This window comes from Ctenopharyngodon idella, chromosome 1, assembly GCF_019924925.1.
Source record: "Ctenopharyngodon idella isolate HZGC_01 chromosome 1, HZGC01, whole genome shotgun sequence".
In the NCBI taxonomy this organism is placed as follows: domain Eukaryota; kingdom Metazoa; phylum Chordata; class Actinopteri; order Cypriniformes; family Xenocyprididae; genus Ctenopharyngodon; species Ctenopharyngodon idella.
This window is the reverse complement of record NC_067220.1, coordinates 286,837-309,726: the sequence shown is the minus strand read 5'-3', so window position 1 is coordinate 309,726 and position 22,890 is coordinate 286,837. Positions and strand designations below refer to the sequence as shown.

Genomic DNA, 22,890 nt, shown 5'->3' with positions numbered 1-22,890 from the left:
GCCATTTTGTTTTGTTTTTTTTGCCAAGTTGGAGATTTGATGAAATTCAGACTTTCCAAGCTGGTGCAAGATTGAGGAAGACATGAACTGTGCAGTGGGAACTAGTTGGAAACTCGTAATTACAGGAATTGCATCAAGATCATGAATGCAGCATTAGATTTGTGTATAAAAGCTTTGATATCTCTGTATTCAGTATAATCAGACTATTAATGTTTTATTGAAGTTATGACTTATGTATGCAAACACAGTAACTTCACATTAACAATATTTTCACCAAAATGCATGTGAGTGTAGATGTCTGCAGGTGTATTCAGTGTGTGTGAGTACAGGTACCTGTGCTGGCGTGTTCAGTGCTGGCGTGTTCACTGCTGGTGTTTGTATGCGGACGAATGGTGGATGTTGAGATCTGGACAGGTTTTGGCCTCTGTGGAGCTGAGAAATGAGGAAGAGCCATCACACCATTCAAATTAAACAAATATACTCATAAAACAATAAACATGAATGATGAAGCAGATTGTTGTTTAATAATGAACATCAGGCACCTCTGATCACATTCAGCTGGATTTGTTTATATTCTCCCCATCCAGCGATACAGCCGTACAGTCCAGCATCTTCCATCTTCAGGTTTCTGATGGTCACTGTAAATGATCTGGTCTTATGATCATCCTTCAGTGAGAATCTGGGTGAGGACTTTTTTCCATCAGATTGTAGTATAATGTTATTCTCTCTGTAAACTCCTTTGTAGAAGTATTTGTAAGAGTTTTCATATCCTCCTGGATAAGGGCAGTTAATGCTCACTGGTTCTCCCTCCGTTCCTCTCACTGTAATGTTCACAGACAGTGACCTGCTCACTGCACACACACATACACACACACACACACACACACACACACACACACACACACACACACACACACACAGGGGTTTGTTTTTGTGAATTGTGGGGACATTCCACAGGCGTAATGGTTTATATACTGTACAAACCGTACTTTCTATCACCCACCAACCCTACACCTAAACCTACCCATCAAAGGAAACTGTGCACATTTTTACTTTCTCAAGAAAACTCATTCTGTATGATTTATAAGCCTTTTGAAAAATGGGGACATGGGGTAATGTCCTCATAAGTCACCCTCTCCTTGTAATACCTATGTCATACCCATGTCATTATACAAATTTGTGTCCTGATGTCACAAAAATGTGCACACACACACACACTCACACACACACACACACACACACACACTGCTTTACTCATGTAATGATAAAACACAACATAATAGCAGATAATAAACACTTGTGTTAGAGATCTTGAGCTCTTACCCGTCAGCAGAAACACACAAACTGTCAGCGGAAACTTCATTTCTTCATCAGTTCAGATCAGAAAATCAGTCTGAAACTCTCAGCAGTTCCTCAAACAACTTTCTGAAACACAAATACCAATAATACTGCTCTCATCTATCAGTGGAGAATAAAATAATACATTAGTTTCTCATCTCATGTGTTGAGAACCAAACTCTACTGTTCACTGACTGTGTGTCTGTGACCAGGAAATTAGCTGTGAATTCATGAACCACAACCTGTTTCCTGTCCTCTCTGTTTCCATCTGTCTTTAACATGTTTGATTGCTTTCTGATGCCCTTTTGCTCCTTTTCTACTACTAAATTACATTTTTTTTAAAAATATATTAAAACATGTTAACATCGTCCACTTTTAAAGAAACAATCCTTGCCAAACTCTGATAGAAAAGGACAAATGAAAAAGCTTTGAGATGAATAATAAATGCTTTTTAGAGTTATTTTCTGTGGTAATCGACGGCATGGCAAAAACGCTGACATTTACAGAAAGTGTAAATAATATTTAATATATTATAATATATAATAACATTAAGATCACAATTTCTCCATCATATGAGCTCTGGGAGAAGAGTTGCATTGTGGGAAATGTAGTTTGTGTGTTCAGCTGAAGCATCAAAGCTCTTCCTGTGGCTGTAGTTTCACTTCTTGTTTGGCAAGTGTGTGTCACAGACATCTCAAAAGGCTTTTTAGTATTATGTTGATAAAGCTATCCATTAGCAGTAGCATCTCAATGGCTGGATTTATATATTGATTTAATGAATTATCAGAATATGCAGCTGCTTTTGAATGGTCATGAATGGAGAAAGATGCTCTCTGGCAGCAGATTATTGTAGTTACAACATCAACCAGCAGGAGTGAACAGATGAAACTAACCTGATAAACCTTGAACTGAACATCCATATACACATCAATAACTGCAGACATACATAACAGTAATAATGAAATAAAATACATGCTACACTTGCAATCCAGAATAACATGATTTAATTTGCCCATTAAACTGCAGAATGAAAGAATCTCATGAGACTTTCAGCTTAAAAAAAGAATACATTTATTTTATGATCCATATCCAGAATCAAATGTAAAACTGCCACATTAATGATGATTACAATAAAACACAAATGACCAAATAATCAAGTCATGAAGATGAAACTGATAATGAACAGACAAAACAAGCTTTATTATGACTCATGTTCAGTAAAACGATGAAAATGATGAGAAGGATGAAGATAATTTGGTAGCTATATATTGCATTACATTACATTACATTACATTACATTATATATGACAATAGTTTATGAACCACAGCTGTAAAATACAGTTATTTCTGTGTCTCTGTCCTCTGGATTACAGTGATGTCCAGCGTCTTTGATCTACAGTCACAGGAAACAAGAGTTAGTGTAACGGAGGACACTGTAGACGAGCCGAACCCAAGTGCAGCTAATTAAAGATTATCCAGGACAAACAAGACAAGACAAGATGATGATTTAAACTAGACTTGATGATAATCTTAACATGAACCTAATGAATGAATCTAAACATGAAAATAAAAAAATAAACATGAACTTGACGTGACGTGACGTGACATGAATGATGAAGCAGATTGTTTTATTTTTTTGTTGTTGTTGTTTTGTTAATATGACCATGAACATGAAAATAAACATGAACTTGACGTGACGTGACGTGACGTGACTAAGAGACTCTTCAACAGCGGTTACAGGGAACAAAGCTCGACAAGAGAACAATGAAACATGAGGACTATATATACAGAGAGACTAATGACTAACAATGAACACCTGTTCATAATCAAACCATGAAACCAATGAGAACATGACACATACACAAGGGAACCAATCAGAACAACACATGAACAGGGAAGCACATGACAGGATCACATAAGGAGCAAGAGAAACACATGACAAACAGGAAACATGACTGTGACTAAACTTCAAAATAAAAGACCTGACAACAAGAACATGAAGCAAACGTAACAGTTAACAGAGAAAATAAATCTGTTTAAAGTTTTAACACATGAATATAATATTTCACACACAAGCTGATAGAGATTCAATGTCTGAAAATCACTGCCATCACAGTCTCTGTTTCAGTGTCATTACAGTGTCGAGAAAGAAACAAAATCTGATTGTTTCAGTGAATCTGCCAACACAATTACTACTGTAAACCTTGAGTGAAATAAATAACCATAATCATCAGTTTCTGATGTCTCACCTGTTCATAAAACACTGGATTAAACTTTACAGTGGAGGATGACAGCAGACCTGTGAAATAGATCAATGTTAGTCTTTCTTAGATACTCACTTCATCAGTTATTTTATAGTTCATAATTATAAGATCCTTTAATTTAGATACTCAAATATGTTATCCCAAACCCAATTCTTCAGTTTTTTGTTCCTCAAAATGCTGAAAAATCAAATAAAAGGACTGTTTGGTGTAAAATATTACCTTTATTCTTCTTTTTCTTTCTCACAGCCACTATAATCAGTGGAACTGCTATCAGGAGTAAAACCAAAGCCTCCGCAGTGACGATAATCACAACTGAAGCTGAAACATACAAGAGGAAACAGTCAGAGGAATCAGAATAGAAACTGGTTCACAGAATGAATAAATGAAAGACTTAAATGGAAAAAAAGGAATATGAGGACTATTGAAAGTCACGTTGCCATGGCAACCATCTGTCTGACCTTTCACTTCCTGTTCTGATGGACGATGTGATGTAAAGTTCACTTCATGTGAGAGAAATATAGTCCAGAGAGATGTGTGTCAGGTGAAGACATCAGCAGTAAATGATAGACATATTATTAGTATTATTTATATTATTGTTATTTTAAATAAAGGATATCACTGACAGATGAAGGTCAGAAGATGAACCTGTTGAAGAGATGATCTGATGGTCTGTGATCGTGATGCTGCTGGATTGTGGGTTTGTGTCTGATGTTCTCAGATAGGGCGGCGTGTTTGAAAATGAGCTGATAGTTTGATCTGAAGGAGAATAAAGACTGAGCTGTTATACTGACACATTAATGCACATAATCATGGATTTATGTGAAGAGAAACTTGAGCTGAAAGATTAATATTAAATATCAGGCACCTGGATAGAAGGTGGATGTTGAGATCTGGACAGGTCTTGGCCTCTGTGGAGCTGAGAAACAAGGTCACACCGTACAAATGAAACAAATACATTAATAATACAAACATTAACTACAGCATGAAGCACAAACATGAATGATGAAGCAGATTGTTGTTTAATAATGAACATCAGGCACCTCTGATCACATTCAGCTGGATTTGTTTATATTCTCCCCATCCAGCTCTACAGCCGTACAGTCCAGCATCTTCCATCTTCAGGTCACTGATGGTCACTGTAAATGATCTGGTCTTATGATCATCCTTCAGTGAGAATCTGGGTGAGGACTTTTTTCCATGAGATTGTAGTATAAGGACACTCTCTCTGTAAAATCCTTTGTAGAAGGATTTGTAAGAGTTTTCATATCCTCCTGGATAAGGGCAGTTAATGCTCACTGGTTCTCCCTCCGTTCCTCTCACTGTAATGTTCACAGACAGTGACCTGCTCACTGCACGCACACACACACACACACACACACACACACACACACACACACACACACACACACACACACACACACACACACACACACACACACACACAGGGGTTTGTTTTTGTGAATTGTGGGGACATTCCACAGGCGTAATGGTTTATATACTGTACAAACCGTACTTTCTTTCGCCCACCACCCCTACACCTAAACCTACCCATCACAGGAAACTGTGCACATTTTTACTTTCTCAAAAAAACTCATTCTGTATGATTTATAAGCCTTGTGAAAAATGGGGACATGGGGTAATGTCCTCATAAGTCACCCTCTCCTTGTAATACCTATGTCATACCCATGTCATTATGCAAATTTGTGTCCTGATGTCACAAACATGTGCACACACACTGCTATACTCATGTACACTGATAAATAAGCCATAATAATAGATAATAAACACTTTTATTAGAGATCTTGAGCTCTTACCCGTCACCAGAAACACACAAACTGTCAGCGGGAACTTCATTTCTTCATCAGTTCAGTTCAGAAAATCAGTCTGAAACTCTCAGCAGTTCCTCAAACAACTTTCTGAAACGTAAATAACAATAATACTGTGCTCTTTTATTGGTGGAGAATAAATAATATATTTGTTTCTTGTCTCACGTGTTGAGAGTCAAACTCTACTGTTCACTGACTGTGTGTCTGTGTTTCCGTCTGGCATTTGGTGTGAAAACGCCTCTCAGTTTTGACCAGGAAATTAGCTGTGAATTCATGAATCACAACCTGTTTCCTGTCCTCTCTGTTTCCATCTGTCTTTAACATGTTTGAGTGATTTCTGATGTACTTTTGCTCTTTTTCTACTACTACATTACATTAAAAAAAAAAAAAAAAACATGTTAATGTTAAGCATGATCCACTTTTAAAGAATCAATCCTTGCCAAAACTTGATTGAAAAGGACAAATGAAAAAGCATTGAGGTGAATAAGAAATGGTTTTAAGTGTTATTTTCTGCGGTAATCGACAGCATGGGAAAACACTGTTGTTTATAGAAACTGTAAATAATATTTTCTCTCAGCAGTTCCTCAAATGACTTTCTGAAACTCAAACACCCAATAATACTGCTCTCATCTATCAGAGAGTAAAATAACACATTTGTTTCTCATCTCATATGTTGAGAGTCAAGTGTGTCTATGTGGTGTTAGGTGTGAAAACGCCTCTCAGTTTTGACCAGGGAATTATTCATGAACCACAACTTGTTTCCTGTCCTCTCTGTTTCCATCTGTCTTTAACATGTTTGAATGATTTCTGATGCCCTTTTGCTGCTTTTCTACTTTACTACTAAATTACATTTTGTACATTTCAACAGGTTAAGTACAAGCATAATTAACCACTTATGGAAAAATGTTCATAGAATATACAGCTACTTTTGAATAGTCATCATGACGAAAGATGCTTTATGACAACAGATGCAGTTATAACATTTACCAGCAGGGGTGAACAGATGAAACTAACCTGACAAACCTTGAACCTCTGAATTTAACATCTGACCAGGAAATGCCATGTACAGATATATAGCATAAAATAAAATAAAATATATAAAATAAATAACAAAAAAACTTGCATTACAAAATAATTGGTTTTGTGCCAGCCAGTATCAAGTCAACACACTTGAGGTAAGTGTAATCCATTTATTTCCATCCAAGATTTTAACTAAAGAGAGAAACAAAAAAAGAAAATTGACAAAGCAACTTACCCCAATGCAGTTGAACACTGTTTGTGTGTTTACTGACAGGCATCTTAGTTGACTACTAAGGCTATGTTCAGGCTGTCAGTCCAAATCCTATTTTTGTGCATATCCAATTGAAATCCGATCAGATTTAGCAAGTCTGAACGGCCAAAAATCTCATGAAATGCGTTTTTTACAAATCAATTTCGAGCTACAATCATATGTGGTTTGAAATCCTATTCAAATCGCATTTCTGTAAATCCGTTTTGACCACTCTGATCGGATTTCTGATGGTTTATATAACTTTCTCACGCCACCTAAAATGTAAACGTCAGACATTCTTATAGGGAACATGCTGAAAAGGTTGTGCTGATGCAAAGTGCCGGACCAGCAGAATAATGGAGACATGTTTTGAAACCGACTAGTTGATATTGCGGAATAAATAAACTCATACCTGCCTCATACATTTCTGCCATTGCAGATTCCAGTCGGATACACAAAAAAATTCAGATGTGGACTGACTGTGAACGTAGCCTAAATCCCTTTAAGCAGGACCCTACAGGTGTTATCTAGGTGCAGTGACGAGAATACAACACTAGGGGTAGATACTCAGCTCAACAAAATGACAAAAATAAAAATGTAAATTTCACTCTCTCAATAAACAAATATTGTACTCTAATTCCAACAGACAACTCAAAGAAAATTAAGGATTAGGAGAAGTTGACAGAAAGAGTATAAGGAAGTGACCTGTTGAGGAGATCTGATGGTCTGTGATTCTGCTGGACGGATTCATTTCTGATTCACTCCTGACTGAAAATGAGCTGATTGTTGAAACTTCAGTGATCTTGTTAGCTGGTTAAAAACAAACAACAACTAAGATCAACCTGAATTTGGTTGTTATTACACTTATACATTGGCACATTCATCTGAAAACTGCATTTATGAATTCACATGAAGATTTTTTTATGTCACATGAATCACTTAATAGGCTTTAATAGTTAACAGTATGATAATATTTAAATAAATATCATTGTTGTGGTTTATTTATTATGATTTATTATTATGTTCCAAAAAAAAAAAAAAAGTAGTAAAAAATCCTCTGCAATGTTGTAATTTTCATAAGGTAATATTGCACTTAGTAATTATAGAACTTATTACTGCCTATGGATGGATCTGTGGAGTTTTTTTTTTTTTTTTTTTTTTTAACCTTGTATGGAGGTTCCATAAACGTCTATATCAGACGTCCAGAAGACATCAAAAAAGATATCATAAAAAAAAAAAAAAATATTCTGGCTCCTCAGTGGACTTCAGTCTTTTCATCGTGTGCCAAGACTTCTGGACATAACTTTGCTTAATGGTGTGTGTGTGTGTGTGTGTGTGTGTGTGTGGGGGGGGGGGGGTGTGTGTTTATAGAGTTACACTTCCGTAATGCACATGAATAAGTAAACAAACAGTGTCAGAAGTATGATCTGAAAAACAGCTCCCTCTTCAGGACAGTGGAGGTAAGTCTGGCCATCCTCAAAGTAACACCATCCATCCATCATTTTCTATGATTCTTTTTTATATAAGGGAATGCAGTTACATGTTACTACCCCATCCATTGATCCATCCATGTATCCATCCACAAATCATTCAAACATCATCTATCCACTCACCCATCCACCATTCACCCATCCCTGCATTCATTCATTCATTCATTCATCCATCCATCTATCCACAAATTCATCCATTCCTGCGTCCATTCATACCTTCATCCATCCAGGGATGATCCTTATTCTTTAATATAAGGGAAGGCAGTTACATATTCCTGCCACAAAGAGGTCTAAAATATTACTGAACATGCATGTTAACATACACAGTTTTCAGGAAACTGATAAACACCATCTAATCATGATTACAGGAAGTTTCCCTTCACACTGAAAGTTTTAGTTTATTTTTTTTTTTATTGAAAGCTCTGTAGTCATGAATTTAGACATGATCTACTTTTTAATCCTCTTAAGAGAGTGTTTATATCTTTTTCTATTCTTTGCAAGTGTGTTAATGTGGCATGGGGCAGGTCTCTAAAATAGACTTTAAAAAGAGGAAGGAACAAACTGTAAAACAGCAGAAGAAAGTTTTCAGCTCGCATTTGCAGTTCACTCTCCTGGAGTCTGTTTGCTGTGTCTGAAACTACAACACGGTAAGAGTTACACTTGTTCAGTGATGAATATTGAATAACTAATGAATCTCCATTCACAGAAGAAACTTCTGAGAAACATTTTCTTTCATAATAACCTCTGAACATCCAGAGCTCATGTGTGCCCAGTGTCGTCTTTACATGAGTTTCAACCGTGGAAAACTACTAACAATAATAATGTTAAAATAGTTTTATCATTTTTACAGTGTTTATAACTTGCTGTTGTAATTGTATTTATGAAACTAAAGATGAAACTTGACTGCTGTTGTAATTGTATTTATGAAGCTAAAGATGACGTGTTGTTGTGTAAATGATTTAGTTTCCTGCAGTGATGCCACTGATAACGGCTCCTCCTCTTCTTCTGCTGTTTCTGCTCATGAATTCAGGTGAGTCTCTCCTGTAAATACAATGGGACTTATAATATCTCAACATTAGAAAGGTTTTGACTAATCAGTTAGCCCTGATAGTAACCCCAGGAAACAGTAATCACTGGTAAAATATCAACTATAATGTAGTAAAATGTCTATGATTTATTTGTTGCTTCCAAACAAAATTGTATTATTCAGGTTTTTGCAGACATAATGAAGCTGCAAACATTTAGTGCAGACTGTATTTCATGTTTAGTGTTCACTGTTCGGTTTCCTGTATTTCATCACCTTCTGTCTGATGTCTGTAGATTTTACACATCATATGATAAGTGTAGTTCTTTATTCATATAAACACCAGTTTTGTGAAGAAAAACAAGTTTTAATGAACGTTTATGGTCCTGTTTTTAATATATGGGCATTTTCATTATTTTCGCCAGCAGCCATATCACCCTGTAGCTCTAGACTGGTTGCCCACTGAAGCTAAGCAGGGCTGAGCCTGGTTAGTACCTGGATGAGAGACCTCCTGGGAAAACTAGGTTGCTGCTGGTGTTAGTGAGGCCAGCAGGGGGCGCTCACCCTGTGGTCTGTGTGGGTCCTAACGCCCCAGTATAGTGATGGGGACACTATACTGTCAAAAGCACCATCCTTCAGATGAGATGTTAAACTGAGGTCCTGACTCTTTGTGGGCATTAAAAACCCCAGTATGTCCTTCGAAAAGAGTAGAGCTGTAACCCCAGCATCCTGGCAAATTTGCCCATTGGTCTCATCATAGCCTCCTAATCATCCCCATATACTGATTGGCTTCATCACTATGTCTCCTCTCCACCAATAAGCTGGTGTGTGGTGGGCGTTCTGGCACAATATGGCTGCTGTCGCATCATCCAGGTGGTGCTGCACATCGGTGGTGGTTGAGGAGATTTTCCCTTCCATATGCACTTTGAGTATCCAGAAAAGTGCTATATAAAAATTTAACAAATTATTATTATTATTTCTTGTGAATTTTGTGTTTCAGGACTTTGTAGCCAGTGGGGTGGTTTCGATGTGAGTTACAGTCCTTCACACATCTGTGCACTAAAGAACTCATCAGTGATAATGAACTGCATTTATAAATACCCTGCTGGACATCAAAATGTCAAAATGTTCTGGACCAAAACACTGGTAAAAGATAATGGACAGTTTCCAGATCTGTCTAAGGACCCTGAATACAGTCAGAGGCTTCAGTATCTGGGAGATAAACAGAAGAACTGCATCATCAGACTGAGTCATGTGACACTGAAGGATTCACACATGTACTATTTCAGATTCACCACTAATAAACTAAGTGGAAAATGGATTGGTGTTCCAGGAGTGACTCTTACTGTCACAGGTGACTTTCATGAGGTTTCTCTCTTCTTCTGTGCATTATGTTGAATAATAATCAGTGTATGACAGCAGCACTAGATATAATGTGTGTGTTGTGTTCAGATCTTCAGGTGGAGTCTCCTGAGAGAGTGACAGAGGGAGATTCAGTCCGTCTGACATGTAAAAGCAGCTGCACTCTGACTGACAGAGCAACATTCATCTGGTACAGAAACTCACAGCCATTAACTGAGAGAAGAGACAGAAACAATGAACTCCTGCTGCAGTCAGTCAGAAGAGAGGATGCAGGCAGATATAGCTGTGCTGTACACGGACACAATCACATCTCTCCTGCTGTTGAGCTCAATGTCATGTGTGAGTATGTTCTTTAAAGTTTTCTTTCTAAAGCCAGTAGAGTTAAATCATCCCTCCTTTTCTTTAAAAATGGAAGTAATTAGGGTTGATCTTTAAAACAACATTAAAATACTCACTGTTTCAATAGTACAGCCACAAGGCATGAACAATATGTGATTTTAGTGTGAAAATCACTTTCTGACATCTTCTGTTATATTCAGTTATATTCAATTTTACAGCTTTGTTGTCATGACAATGCAACAGCAAACACTAACACCCTAAAACAACTGTTAAAATAATGATTTAAACAAACGATTTAAAGCTCAAATAATGCACACTTTAACAAAAGAATGATCATACTGTAAATGATTTTATGAAATAATAAGCACGTTTATGCCTTTAAATCCTCCAAAATTAGTCCCTTATTTAATTCCATTGTAAGTACCTCACAATTTTTTTCTCTTTTACAATACATTTTTGTGTGGGGGGTAATCAGTATTATGCAACAAACGTCATTTTGAACATCATTTTGAAAAATATATGCTGGGTAACAACTGATTACATGTAATCTGGATTACGTAATCAGATCAAAAATTAAGTACTTGTAATTAGAACATATTACATTTTAAAATACTTGTAATCAGACTACACTTACTTTGATATTGATTACATGAGTACCATGATTACATGATTACATTTCACACAATGGTGAAAATCACAGCTGCAATGAATGATGAATCAAATCAGTAACCAAGGGAAGAAACCCTGACCCTGGCAAACAGAAAACAAACTCAAACAGAACATAACTGTGACATATACATTTAGAAGCTCTTCCAGGTTTGTGGAATCAGCCACATGTGCCTGAAATCACTGAAAACTGAGACTCAAACAACATTTGATCACTGGATTTACAGAAATAATTTCACTTTTAACAAGTGTTTTCTCAAAATTGCAACATTGCATATCTAATCATCTCCTGACAAACATTAATTATTATTTGAATTATCACTCAGTGAGTCATTTAACCACGTATTACTGTCTTTAGAAGGTTTTTGTCTTTCAAATACATTAAAATGTACAAATTCACACCATTTCATATTTACATGCAATGCAAGGATTCGCCAACTTTTTTGTCAGCTGAACCTCTTTGACCAAATATATTCATTCGAAGTACCCCCTGAGATTTTAACTTAAAGGTGCTGTACGTAGATCTTGAACTATGCTGCTGGACATTGTTGATATTTGAAGTCAACCCAAACAAACCCACCCCTTTCTTCATTACTCCGCCTCCAAAACTCAAACTCCAATCCTAACCACACCGCTCTGAGTCAGTCTCGAACCCCGGCCCAATCACTGCTGACATGCGAGGTGAATACACTAACAATGACGCTAAGCACCTCATTCTCTAGTGGGCGTCAGTGTGCAGTGGTTTACCTGCACAACTCTCACTATCTGGCTGCTGTTACACACGCAATGCGAATGGATGTCTGTTTATCACAGCTGACGCGCAACAAAACGCTTCACAAAAAATAAAGTGCAGTTGATGAATGAACAACAAGGAAGCACAAAAAATGAATGTACAGTACACAAAAGTAAATACAAAGTGTTCGTTGTTAGTCACTAACAGCACAGCAGCTCCAGACAATCAAAACCCAGTGTTACTTACAAGTGAAGCGGAGTCAAAGCAGCCTCCGTGTCTGTTTTCAGGCCTTCCCGATTATCTTTCTCCAGCGCTGGAAAGCTTTTCTAATATAAACACGGGTCCTAAAGCGTTTTGCCCAGGCATAAACCTTCATTCCGGTTATATTATTTTGAGCTCTTTTATGTATTGTGTCCCATTTCTCGTTCTGCAGTTTTTTTCTTATTTTCAAATCTCCCTCTTGCTCGCTCTCTCTCCTCGACCGTCATACACCCCTAATGCTGATTGGTTACACGTTTGTTGTTGGTATCAGCCCGACTAACTCCCAAACAGTGGATTTAAAATACTACTGGGTCCCCCTTTAATATGTAAGGTCAATAATAAAATTAACTCAGTAATAATAATAATAATAATAATAATAATAATAATAATTAGGTTCATGGTTTTCTGATGTTGATTGATTGCCACATGACATGCAGGTAGACAAATAAAATATTCTTAGTAAGTATTTTATTTTATTTATTTATTTATTTTTTTAAATTCTTATTTTATTTTATTTTATTTTATTTTATTTTTTAATTTTTTTTTTTTTTTTTCAAACCCCAGTCTGGGAAAACCTGACATCATGTAATATTTCATGCACTTCATGTTGTTAACAAAGAATATAATATATTTTCTTTATCTTTGTATTTTTATATCAATATGGTAATATTGATATAACAATGATATAATAATTTACATAATAATTATTGATATTAATATCAAAATTATCCTATTCAAATCAATGTGATAAAGAAGTTAGGTTAAAAGTAATCTTAAAGTAATCAAAAATGTGTAATGTAATGGATTACTGTTAGGATTATGTTTAGTTCCCTTTCAGTCGGTCACGTTCGACGTACGTCAGTAGTGACCGACGAATTGGGATATCGCTAGAGAGCCCTATCAGCTTCGAGTGAACTACAACAGGCCAATGAAGTTGGCGTGCGATATTTGCATAATGCGCACCGCCCCCGCCAGGTGGTATAAATAGGGGAGCAGATGCAATCGCACTCTGTCTTTCGCTTCGGAGCCAACCTGTGTGTTCCTGCTGTTAGTCTGAGAGTGACTTCGCAAGCCTTTGAAGAGCTTTTGTTCTACAGTGCTGGCTTTATGGCACCTTACAGCGAGGCCGCGAGCTTCCCAGAGTGAGCCTCTCGAGCTGTTATACAGCTCTCAACTGCTGTTTTCACAGCATTATTTGCCCCGTTGGTTTGCGATTTGGGCCGGTTCCTCTGTGTGTGTGACTCAGGGAGTGAAAAGTGTACCTGCAGTCACATCGCGGCTGTTCCCTGTGTGCTTCGGCACAAAGAACAAGAGCTTCTAAAAGAGCTTCACAGACAGACACTGCGTCTTTTTCAAGACGTCATTCTGTCTGTGCGTTTCTGGAGGCGGTCGTTTCCTATCCTCACTGACGGCCACAATCACTTTCTCTCATGTCTGCTTAGCGTGCTGAGACTGTGTTTGTGGGTGGTTCATATTCTCTTGTAAAAAAAGAGAGCATGCCCACGTCGGCGCGTTGTTCGTCTTGCCTTTCTCGTAAGGGCTTGAGCGCTCAGCGCGCCGTGTGCCGTCGAGCTGCCGGCTGACAGCGCGCGTTGCCATGGCAACCCAGCGCGTTGTTCGGCGCTCTAGATGCGTGGTCGAGACTCGAGTGCCTCAAACGAGGTGGAGTCCCCTCACCTATTCCCCGATCTAGTTTCTCTTTCTGAATCAGAAAAGTACTACTTTTGGTGAATAAGCCAGGGTGACCAGAGGATCACAGTGGGGCATTACCTGCCGAGCCAATCTCCGTGGGCCCCCCACTCCTCTAGCGCATCGCAAACATGCTGTGACTGTGTTCGTGGGTGGTTTATGTTTGGTAAAAACATGGCCACGTCGGCGCTCAGCGCCGTGTGTCGTTCAGTTAGACGACCACGTTCACTCTCTCACATGGCTGGTAGCTTCTGGGTGGATTGCTGGTCCTTCTCATGGGGGACCTAGCATCTTAGTCAGGGCTCCAGCAGAGGATCAGATGTCGACTGCTACATTGGAGAGAGGGTTGTTGGGCTCTGGACATGAAGATGAGGCTGAGCGTCCCACGGTTGTGATGTGCTCATGCTGAATCAGATTCAGAGTTAACGACCATGCTTTCCCGGGCCCCTGGGGGCGTGGTGTGACGCGTACTCGCCTTGCCCCGCCCCCTGTCTTAGCCTGGACGTGCATGAAAAACTTGGCAGTTTAGAAGCCTTTCTTGGTGCCAAATATGGAACACCAAAAGGGTCATATCTGCATTAAGTTTTTTCTCTCTCACTACCCTCTGTGGTGGGGTGGCAGTGCTACGGGCACACCACCTCTGCCCTGCATGGGTCTTGGCCCCCGGCAAGTCTGTGGAAGGCCAAAGCACTCATTGCATATGGGTAGTTCTGAGTCGGGGTTGAGCTACGCATGATGCAAGTCATAGCGCAGGCCCCTGGCCAGACAATGTCTACCATGGTGGTCCGGAAACACCCCTGGCTAGCCTTGCAGAGGTGTGTCATCGTCTAAGTACGCTTTCTCGATGCTCTCATCTCACAAGCTGGCCTAAAATCCAGCCCGCTCAGCCCGCAGCCAAGCCACTTGGCTAGCGAGAAGCGGTCCTGGAGAAACTGGTGACCTGGAGCTGAGGTAAACAGTTCTTCGGGAGACGATGCCCGCATCGCTCCCTCCCCGGAGGAGGGCCGGGTGGAGAATTTTGGTTTGTTCCGCCGCTGGCTCTCCGGAGACCAGCGGTGCCCACGGAGTAGAACTGTTTTCTGACCCTCCAGGTCCCAAGAGGGCGCGGCTGGCAGTGCGCGAGGCCCCACCTCGCCACTCTCAGCCCCCTCTCACTTCGCCAGCAGGTCCCAGTGTGTTGGTTGAGGCCGCCTCCCATGTGCCGTCTCCCATTCACACTGCCACCTTGCAGAGTCTGACCACACTACGGGCCGCTATGCCGTCCGAGTCGGGTCCAGCACTCTACCTCGCTGCCCCACGCCCGGTACGTCTGTGGTCCATTTGGTCCCGCTGGTTCGGTGTCTGGAAGCCTGGCTAGCGCTTTCCAGCCCGTCCCGCTGGCTCATTTGTACCATCAGACTCGGCTATGCGATTCAGTTCGCCCGGCGTCCCCCGGTGTTCAGGGGTGTCCATTACACTCGTGTGTCCCTGGACAATGCACCTGTTCTCTGGGCGGAGATTGCTGTCCTCCTGGCGAAGGATGCAGTCGAGCCGGTCCCTCCAGCCGATTTGAAGTCAGGGTTCTCCAGCCCCTACTTCATTGTACCCAAGAAGGGCGGTGGGCTACGGCCAATCCTGGATCTGCGTGTCCTGAATCGGTCCCTTCTCAGGCTGCCGTTCAAGATGCTTATGCAGAAGTGCATTTTCAAATGCATCCGTCCCCAGGATTGGTTTGCAGCGATCGACCTGAAGGACGCGTACTTTCATGTCTCGATTCTGCCTCGTCACAGACTCCTACGGTTTGCGTTCGAGGGTCGGGCATATCAGTACAAAGTCCTACCCTTCGGGCTGGCCCTGTCGCCCCGCGTCTTTACGAAGGTTGCGGAGGCGGCCATTGTTCCGCTCAAGGAACAGGGCGTTCGCATCTCAACTACCTCGACGACTGGCTCATCCTGGCCAGCTCGTGGGAGCAGTTGTGCGAACACGGGGACATGGTGTTAGCTCACCTCAGTCGGTTGGGTCTTCGGGTCAACTGGGACAAGAGCAAACTCTCCCCCGGGCAGAGGATCTCTTATCTCAGTAGGGAACTGGATTCGGTCGCCTGGACCGCGCGCCTCTCCGAGGAGCGCGTCCAGTCAGTGTTGACCTGCCTGAGTACGCTCAAGCGCAGGACGGCGGCCCCACTGAAACTCTTTCAGAGGCTCCTGGGGCATATGGCATCCGCAGCCGCAGTCATGCCGCTCGGATTGCTTCATATGAGGCCGCTTCAACACTGGCTCCGCGGCCGGGTCCCGAGATGGGCGTGGCAGCGCGGTACGTTCCGTGTCCCCGTGACACCGAACTGCTGTCGCACCCTCACCAAGTGGTCAGACTCTTCGTTCCTGCGGGCTGGAGTTCCCCTCGAACAAGTGTCCAGGCATGCTGTGGTCCACACAGATGCCTCTGCCACGGTGTGGGGGGCCACGTACAACGGGCATGCAGCATCGGGTCTGTGGACGGGGCCCCAACTGCATTGGCATATCAATTGCCTCGAGTTGCTAGCAGTACGTCTTGCACTGGGCCGCTTCCAGGAGCTGTTGACAGACAAGCACGTACTGGTCCGCTCGGACAACACTGCGGCCGTTGCGTACATCAACCATCAGGGTGGTCTACGCTCCCGCCGTATGTCGCAACTCGCCCGCCATCTCTTGCTATGGAGTCAGAAGCATCTGAGGTCGCTTCGTGCCATTCACGCCCCAGGCGTGCTCAACCGTGCAGCCGACGAGCTCTCACGGCAGCCTCCGCTTCCGGGCGAATGGCGACTCCGTCCCCAGGTGGTCCAGCTGATCTGGCAGCGCTTTGGCGAGGCACAGATAGATCTGTTCGCCTCCCGGAGACTGCCCACTGCCAGTTCTATTCCCTGACCGGCGGCACGCTCGGCATGGATGCCCTGGCAATCAGCTGGCCCCGGGGCCTACGCAAATATGCGTTTCCCCCAGTGAGCCTTCTCGCACAGCTCCTGTGCAAAGTCAGGGAGGACGAGGAGCAGGTCTTGTTAGTGGCTCCATACTGGCCCACTCGGACCTGGTTCTCGGACCTTACGCTCCTCGCGACAGCACCTCCCTGGCCCATTCCTCTGAGGAAGGACCTCCTGACTCAGAGACGGGGCACCCTCTGGCACCCGCGTCCCCACCTGTGGAAACTCCATGTGTGGTCCCTGGACGGGACGCGGAGGTTCTGAGTGATCTCCCGCAAGCGGTCGCAGACACCATCACTTCCGCTAGAGCTCCTTCTACGAGGAACCTCTATGCGCTGAAGTGGAACCTATTCGTCGAATGGTGTTCCTCTCAACCAGAGCGAGAGGACCCCCGATCATGTTCGGTCAGAACCGTGCTTTCCTTTCTGCAAGAGGGCCTGGAGCGAAGGCTGTCTCCCTCCACCCTCAAGGTGTATGTTGCCGCTGTCGCCGCACATCACTATGCAGTTGATGGTAAATCGCTAGGGAAGCACGATCTGATCGTCAGGTTCTTGAGGGGGGCGAGGAGACTAATCCTCCCTGGCCCCCCTCTGTACCCTCTTGGGATCTGACCCTGGTTCTTACATCTCTCCGGGGTCGTCCCTTCGAGCCTTTGCAATCAGTCGAGTTAAAAGTACTGTCCTAAAGACCGTCCTCCTGGTTGCATTGGCCTCGCTCAAGAGGGTAGGGGACCTGCACGCATTTTCGGTTGACGAATCGTGCCTGGAATTCGGGCCCGGTGACTCTCACGTTATCCTGAGACCCCGGCCTGGATATGTGCCCAAGGTTCCTACCACTCCCTTTCGAGATCAGGTAGTGAACCTGCAAGCGCTGCCTTCGGAGGAGGCAGACCCAGCCCTAGCTTTGCTCTCTCCCGTCCACGCTCTGCGCCTGTACGTGGACAGAACGCGAAGCTTTAGGACCTCAGATCAGCTCTTTGTCTGTTACGGAGGCCAGCAGAAGGGAAAGGCTGTCTCCAAGCAGAGGATGGCCCACTGGATAGTGGACGCCATCGCCCTGGCGTATGAGTCCCAGGGCGTGCCTTGCCCGCTCAGGTTGAGAGCCCACTACACCAGAGGAGTGGCCTCTTCCTGGGCACTGGCGCACGGCTCCTCGCTGACAGATATCTGTAGAGCTGCGGGCTGGGCGACACCTAACACGTTCGCTAGATTCTATAGCCTTTGTGTAGAACCGGTATCTTCCCGTGTACTCGCTTCCACCAGCCGGTAGACGCGAAGAGCCCGTTCTAGTGTCGGCTTGCAATGCCACTCCCGCCCCCTGGGCCGGATACGTGCATCCTTTTTACTCCAGTCGAGTTCCCCGCTTGGCGAACCCTGTCGAGTTCCTCCGCCTCCCCCTTCGGCTCGGACATTGCGGAGTGTCTGATGCCAGGCCAAACCTCCGTCACCGACGTTGACGTTTGGCTGGGTTCCACATGTCGTGACCCCTCCACGTGAGCGGTCCCATGTGTGTATTTGTCCACGGTCAACTCCCTACGGCGAGCCCGTGTCTTTCCCTAGCAGAGCCAGCTCTGCTGTCACCTGTCAGATGAGTCTCCCCCCTACCCAGGTGGAGCCATCCCAGGGACTCCATATGCGTACTGCCCACGGCCAGTCCATATGTGTACTCTCCACGTAAATTCCTCCCCTACAGGTGGGTAGTGGTCTCCGCAGCGTCCCCTACGGGTTCGCTTCCCCAGTGTAGTCTAGTTTACTTAGTGGGTATATCGGAACAGCAGTAGACTCTCTCGGCGTAAGCTCGCCCCCTTCCCCGTCCCACTGGTGCGCCGGGTGGCTAGAGCTTGCGCTGGGCACTGGAAGGGGTTCATACTGTGGCGCTTTATTTGGGATCCCAATTCGTCGGTCACTACTGACGTACGTCGAACGTGACCGACTGAAAGGGAACGTCTCGGTTACGTATGTAACCCTCGTTCCCTGAAGGAGGGAACGGAGACGTACGTCCCGTCGCCACAGTTGCTGTACCCTCGCTGTAGTGCAGACTAGGTTGTCTCCTCAGCGAAAAACAGAGTGCGATTGCATCTGCTCCCCTATTTATACCACCTGGCGGGGGCGGTGCGCATTATGCAAATATCGCACGCCAACTTCATTGGCCTGTTGTAGTTCACTCGAAGCTGATAGGGCTCTCTAGCGATATCCCAATTCGTCGGTCACTACTGACGTACGTCTCCGTTCCCTCCTTCAGGGAACGAGGGTTACATACGTAACCGAGACGTTTCTTTGGCCCGGTTTTACAAACAGGGCTTAGATTAAGCCAGGATTAGGCTTTAGTTCAATTAGGACATTACTGATGTGCATCTTTGGACAACACAATATTTTAAGATATGTCAGTACAAGTTGCTTTCAGTTAAAACAGTTCAAACATGCATTTTAGTCGAGATCTAGGTTTAAGCTTTGTGAAACCAGGGGTTTGTGTTTTAGTTTGGTTTTGGTTCTGATCCTGTTTGCCTGAGTTCCCTGTCATTGTTAGTTTCCATATTTGTTAATTAGGTAAATACCTGTTCCCTGTTCTGTTGATTATACTCCCTTGTATAAGCCTTCAGTTCATTTAGTTTATTTATTTATTTATTTTGTCCAGTATTGTCTATGTTTAAACGTGGTTGTGTTCTCCTGAGTTTCTCCCTGGATTTAAGAATAAAAGATGGGTTTATGTTTGTTTCTCTGAATCACCTGCGTTGTGCTCACTACAGCCACACCTGACATTACTGTACTAATTTAATTTGCTGAAGTGTGAAGCAATGCCAGACTCAGACCATGTGTGTAAAATGCATCAGATTATTTGAGTCCAGCTGGTCACATTTTGTCTCTGACTATATAATGTATGTTACAGCGTGTACATATTTTTCACTTTTTTTTTCTTGCATTTAGAGTCTTGATATTACATATTTCTCCTGTAGATCCTCCAAAGAGTGTCTTAGTGTCCATCAGTCCATCTGGTGAAATAGTGTCAGGAGATTCAGTGACTCTGATCTGCAGCAGTGATTCAAACCCTCCTGCTCTGAACTTCAGCTGCTCAGTGTTGCAACCACGGACTTGGGCTACTTTTACATTCTTGCCATGTTTTTTTTTTTTTTTTTAGTCTGCGGGTTGACCTATCCACCCCAGAACGCAATTGGGCTAGTTTTGGCTGTGATTGGGCAGGTTTTAAATAACAATTGGGCTGGTTTTGTTATGCAAACCTGACAACTCTGCCTCAGCTGCTGGATCTGGACAGAGTTTCGGTGGACGCTTCTACTGTCAGGCTCAGAATAAATATGGATCAGTGAAATCAGTGGCTTTTTTAGTGACTGCTGAAGATTTGATTTTATAAAAAGTTCAAAACAGTTGTGTGGCTTTGAGAATTAATCTTAATTCAAATTCTTCATCTTTCAGTGCATCATCGTCTTGGTTGGCATGTCTGGTTTGGGATCACAGTGGGATGTTTAGGATTCATCATCATCATCATCATCATCATTCTGTTTATAAAGTACGATCAAAAATTATTCTCAGTTATAGTGAGTGTGTGAATGTAATTCACTTTCAGACTAGTGCAGGAAATGTCTCATGTGATGTGATTAGTAATTAATCTTTAAAATGCAGTAAGTAGTAAGTGTAAGTTTAATGTCTGTTTTATCATTAGAAAACGAAGAGATGCTATAGCTGAAGACCTCACAGTGAAACAGGTAAATCATCCAGACACACTGTAAAAAAAAAAAAAAAATCCCTGTAAAATATATGGTAAAAAAAAAAGGCAGCTGTGGTTGCCAGAACTTTACCGTAAAAAATACAATAGAAACATTTTAGGTTTTACGGGACAGCACTTAGTTTACTGTCTCTTTTACAGTTCAAAACCATATAATTTAAAGGTTTATGTTGTAATAATTACAGTATATAACTATTTATTTACACTACACACTGTAAAATAAACATCCGTAAAATTTATAGTAAAAAGAAAAAAAAAAACTGTCAGCTGTTGTTGCCAGAAATTTACCATAAAAAATACGGTAGCAACATTTTAGGTTTTACAGATTTAACTTAAATTTACAGTAAAAAAAAAAAAAAAACGTATTTCATTAACTGATATAATGTTAATTTACCAACCTATTGAAGTACTAATATCTGTTTTGTACCTTTGTAATACACTGACAACCACCAAACACAGTGGTGATGAGAATCACATGATGAATCAAAGTTCATCACAAGCAGCTTTTCCACGAGCTGAGAAGATTAATACTAATATATAGAAGGTGCACAGTGTCATTCACCAAACACTAAACACCATCATGGTAACACACATGACATTTTAAAAATGCAATAAACATCAATTTAACAATATTAGATGTAACATAAATCCCTAATGTTGGAAAGAAAACTAAGAAAAAACAGTTTTATTTCAACAAAAATGTATCAAATGTGAAGTGTCACGCAGTGAATTGTGGGAATGTCAATTTACAGTTTTCACTGTAAATTATACAATGACTTGTTATTTTTCACTTCCAAAAACTGTAAATTTAACTGTATTTTACTGTAAAATTACTGTAAAATTCTACCATTAGATTTATTACAGTTACTCACTATATATAGTATGAAAACTTTCTGTAAACCAATTCATTATTTTTCACCGTAGCATTTTTACAGTCTTTTACCGTTAAAACCATGATCATTTTTTACAGTGCACAACATGTGAATAATCTAGTTAGATGGGGCCATTGATGCAAAACGTGAGAGACAAGTCAGTGGAAAAAACGTGAAGTCTAGGGATGTGTTTTTAATAGTTTACTGCCTTTTAATTTGAGCGCTGCATTTATAGAACGCTGTGTCACAACGGTCAAACACGTCCATCTAATGCGTGTTTACATAGAAAATGAATGGAAAAGTAGCACACTGAAATGGAAAATGTTCTGTGTGAACAATCCTTATATGTGAATAATAAATAATAATTAATTTTCTTCCGTTGCAGGACAATCTGTACTCTGACGTAACAGGGAGAGACATTCATGTTTCTGAATCAGCTGATTTTGACGACGCTCAGTACGCCACTGTTACTTTCAGCAAACCCAGAAGAGACAGAAACGCTCCTGATCGCAGAGATTCTGAGGAGATCCAGTACGCAACTGTACAACATCACAAAAACAAACAGACCAAGAGATCAGAGGAGAACGAAAGCCAGTACGACAATATCAGGATTCACCAGCCTGAATCTGCTGTGAGGTGAGAAGAACCAGCTTAAAGAGACAGTTCACCCAAAATAAAACATTTGTCATCTACTCATCTGCATGTTACTTTTATGATTATGATGAAAGAAGAATTTATAGTCCTTTAAATCTGGACATTTTTCTTAATAACCTGGTGTCTCACTGAGGTTTCAGAAACGTGATATGCCAGGTTTCTGTATTTTTAAAATGACATTATCATCGTATTATCTTAAACATAACATCAGTATTTAATTTGAATTTATTTTATGTTCTTTAGGCGATCAAATGTGCAGACCGTGGAAGAGACTTCTGTGATCTACAGCTGTGTCAAATGAGTAATAGAGACCATCATGAAGACAAAGGCCAAAACAATTAAACAATATTATGAAAGTATGGCTGTCAATGTAGCATATTTATTATTCATTAAAAGGGGACCTATTATGCCCCATTTTACAAGATGTAA

General features: G+C 41.8%; 2 protein-coding genes and 1 long non-coding RNA gene across 8 annotated transcripts in view; 1 reads left to right on the top strand and 2 right to left on the bottom strand.

Annotated features, from left to right (window-relative positions):
* The window catches only part of LOC127499227 (CMRF35-like molecule 5), a 106,390-nt gene extending 100,705 nt beyond the window's left edge, over positions 1 to 5,685 (bottom strand). The window contains exons 1-3 of one of the 4 annotated variants that reach the window (XM_051869770.1): positions 5,417 to 5,685; positions 543 to 851; positions 334 to 432 (exon numbers count right to left, since the gene is read on the bottom strand). In XM_051869770.1, the coding sequence (XP_051725730.1) occupies positions 334 to 432; positions 543 to 851; positions 5,417 to 5,456 (448 nt within the window). In that variant the 5' untranslated portion in view covers positions 5,457 to 5,685. Of the gene's footprint in view, positions 1 to 333; positions 433 to 542; positions 852 to 1,323; positions 1,573 to 5,416 lie in introns of those variants that run through there. The other 3 variants (XM_051869853.1, XM_051869680.1, XM_051869988.1) reach the window with 3 other exon arrangements.
* LOC127496649 (B-cell receptor CD22-like) overlaps positions 1 to 22,890 on the top strand; it is a 158,506-nt gene that overhangs the window by 79,092 nt on the left and 56,524 nt on the right. Inside the window, exons 1-4 of one of the 3 annotated variants that reach the window (XM_051864577.1) lie at positions 8,397 to 8,835; positions 9,152 to 9,218; positions 10,213 to 10,566; positions 10,665 to 10,913. The exons of 1 other annotated variant lie outside the window; for it this stretch is intronic. In XM_051864577.1, the coding sequence (XP_051720537.1) occupies positions 9,164 to 9,218; positions 10,213 to 10,566; positions 10,665 to 10,913 (658 nt within the window). In that variant the 5' untranslated portion in view covers positions 8,397 to 8,835; positions 9,152 to 9,163. Of the gene's footprint in view, positions 1 to 8,396; positions 8,836 to 9,151; positions 9,219 to 10,212; positions 10,567 to 10,664; positions 10,914 to 22,890 lie in introns of those variants that run through there. One more of the 3 variants, XM_051864341.1, reaches the window with a different exon arrangement.
* LOC127500635 (uncharacterized) lies at positions 2,394 to 4,636 on the bottom strand. Its single transcript, XR_007926376.1, has 6 exons — positions 4,468 to 4,636; positions 4,226 to 4,358; positions 4,061 to 4,102; positions 3,822 to 3,920; positions 3,588 to 3,637; positions 2,394 to 2,731 (listed from the first exon to the last, which is right to left on the bottom strand). It is a non-coding gene; the product is annotated as an uncharacterized LOC127500635 (long non-coding RNA).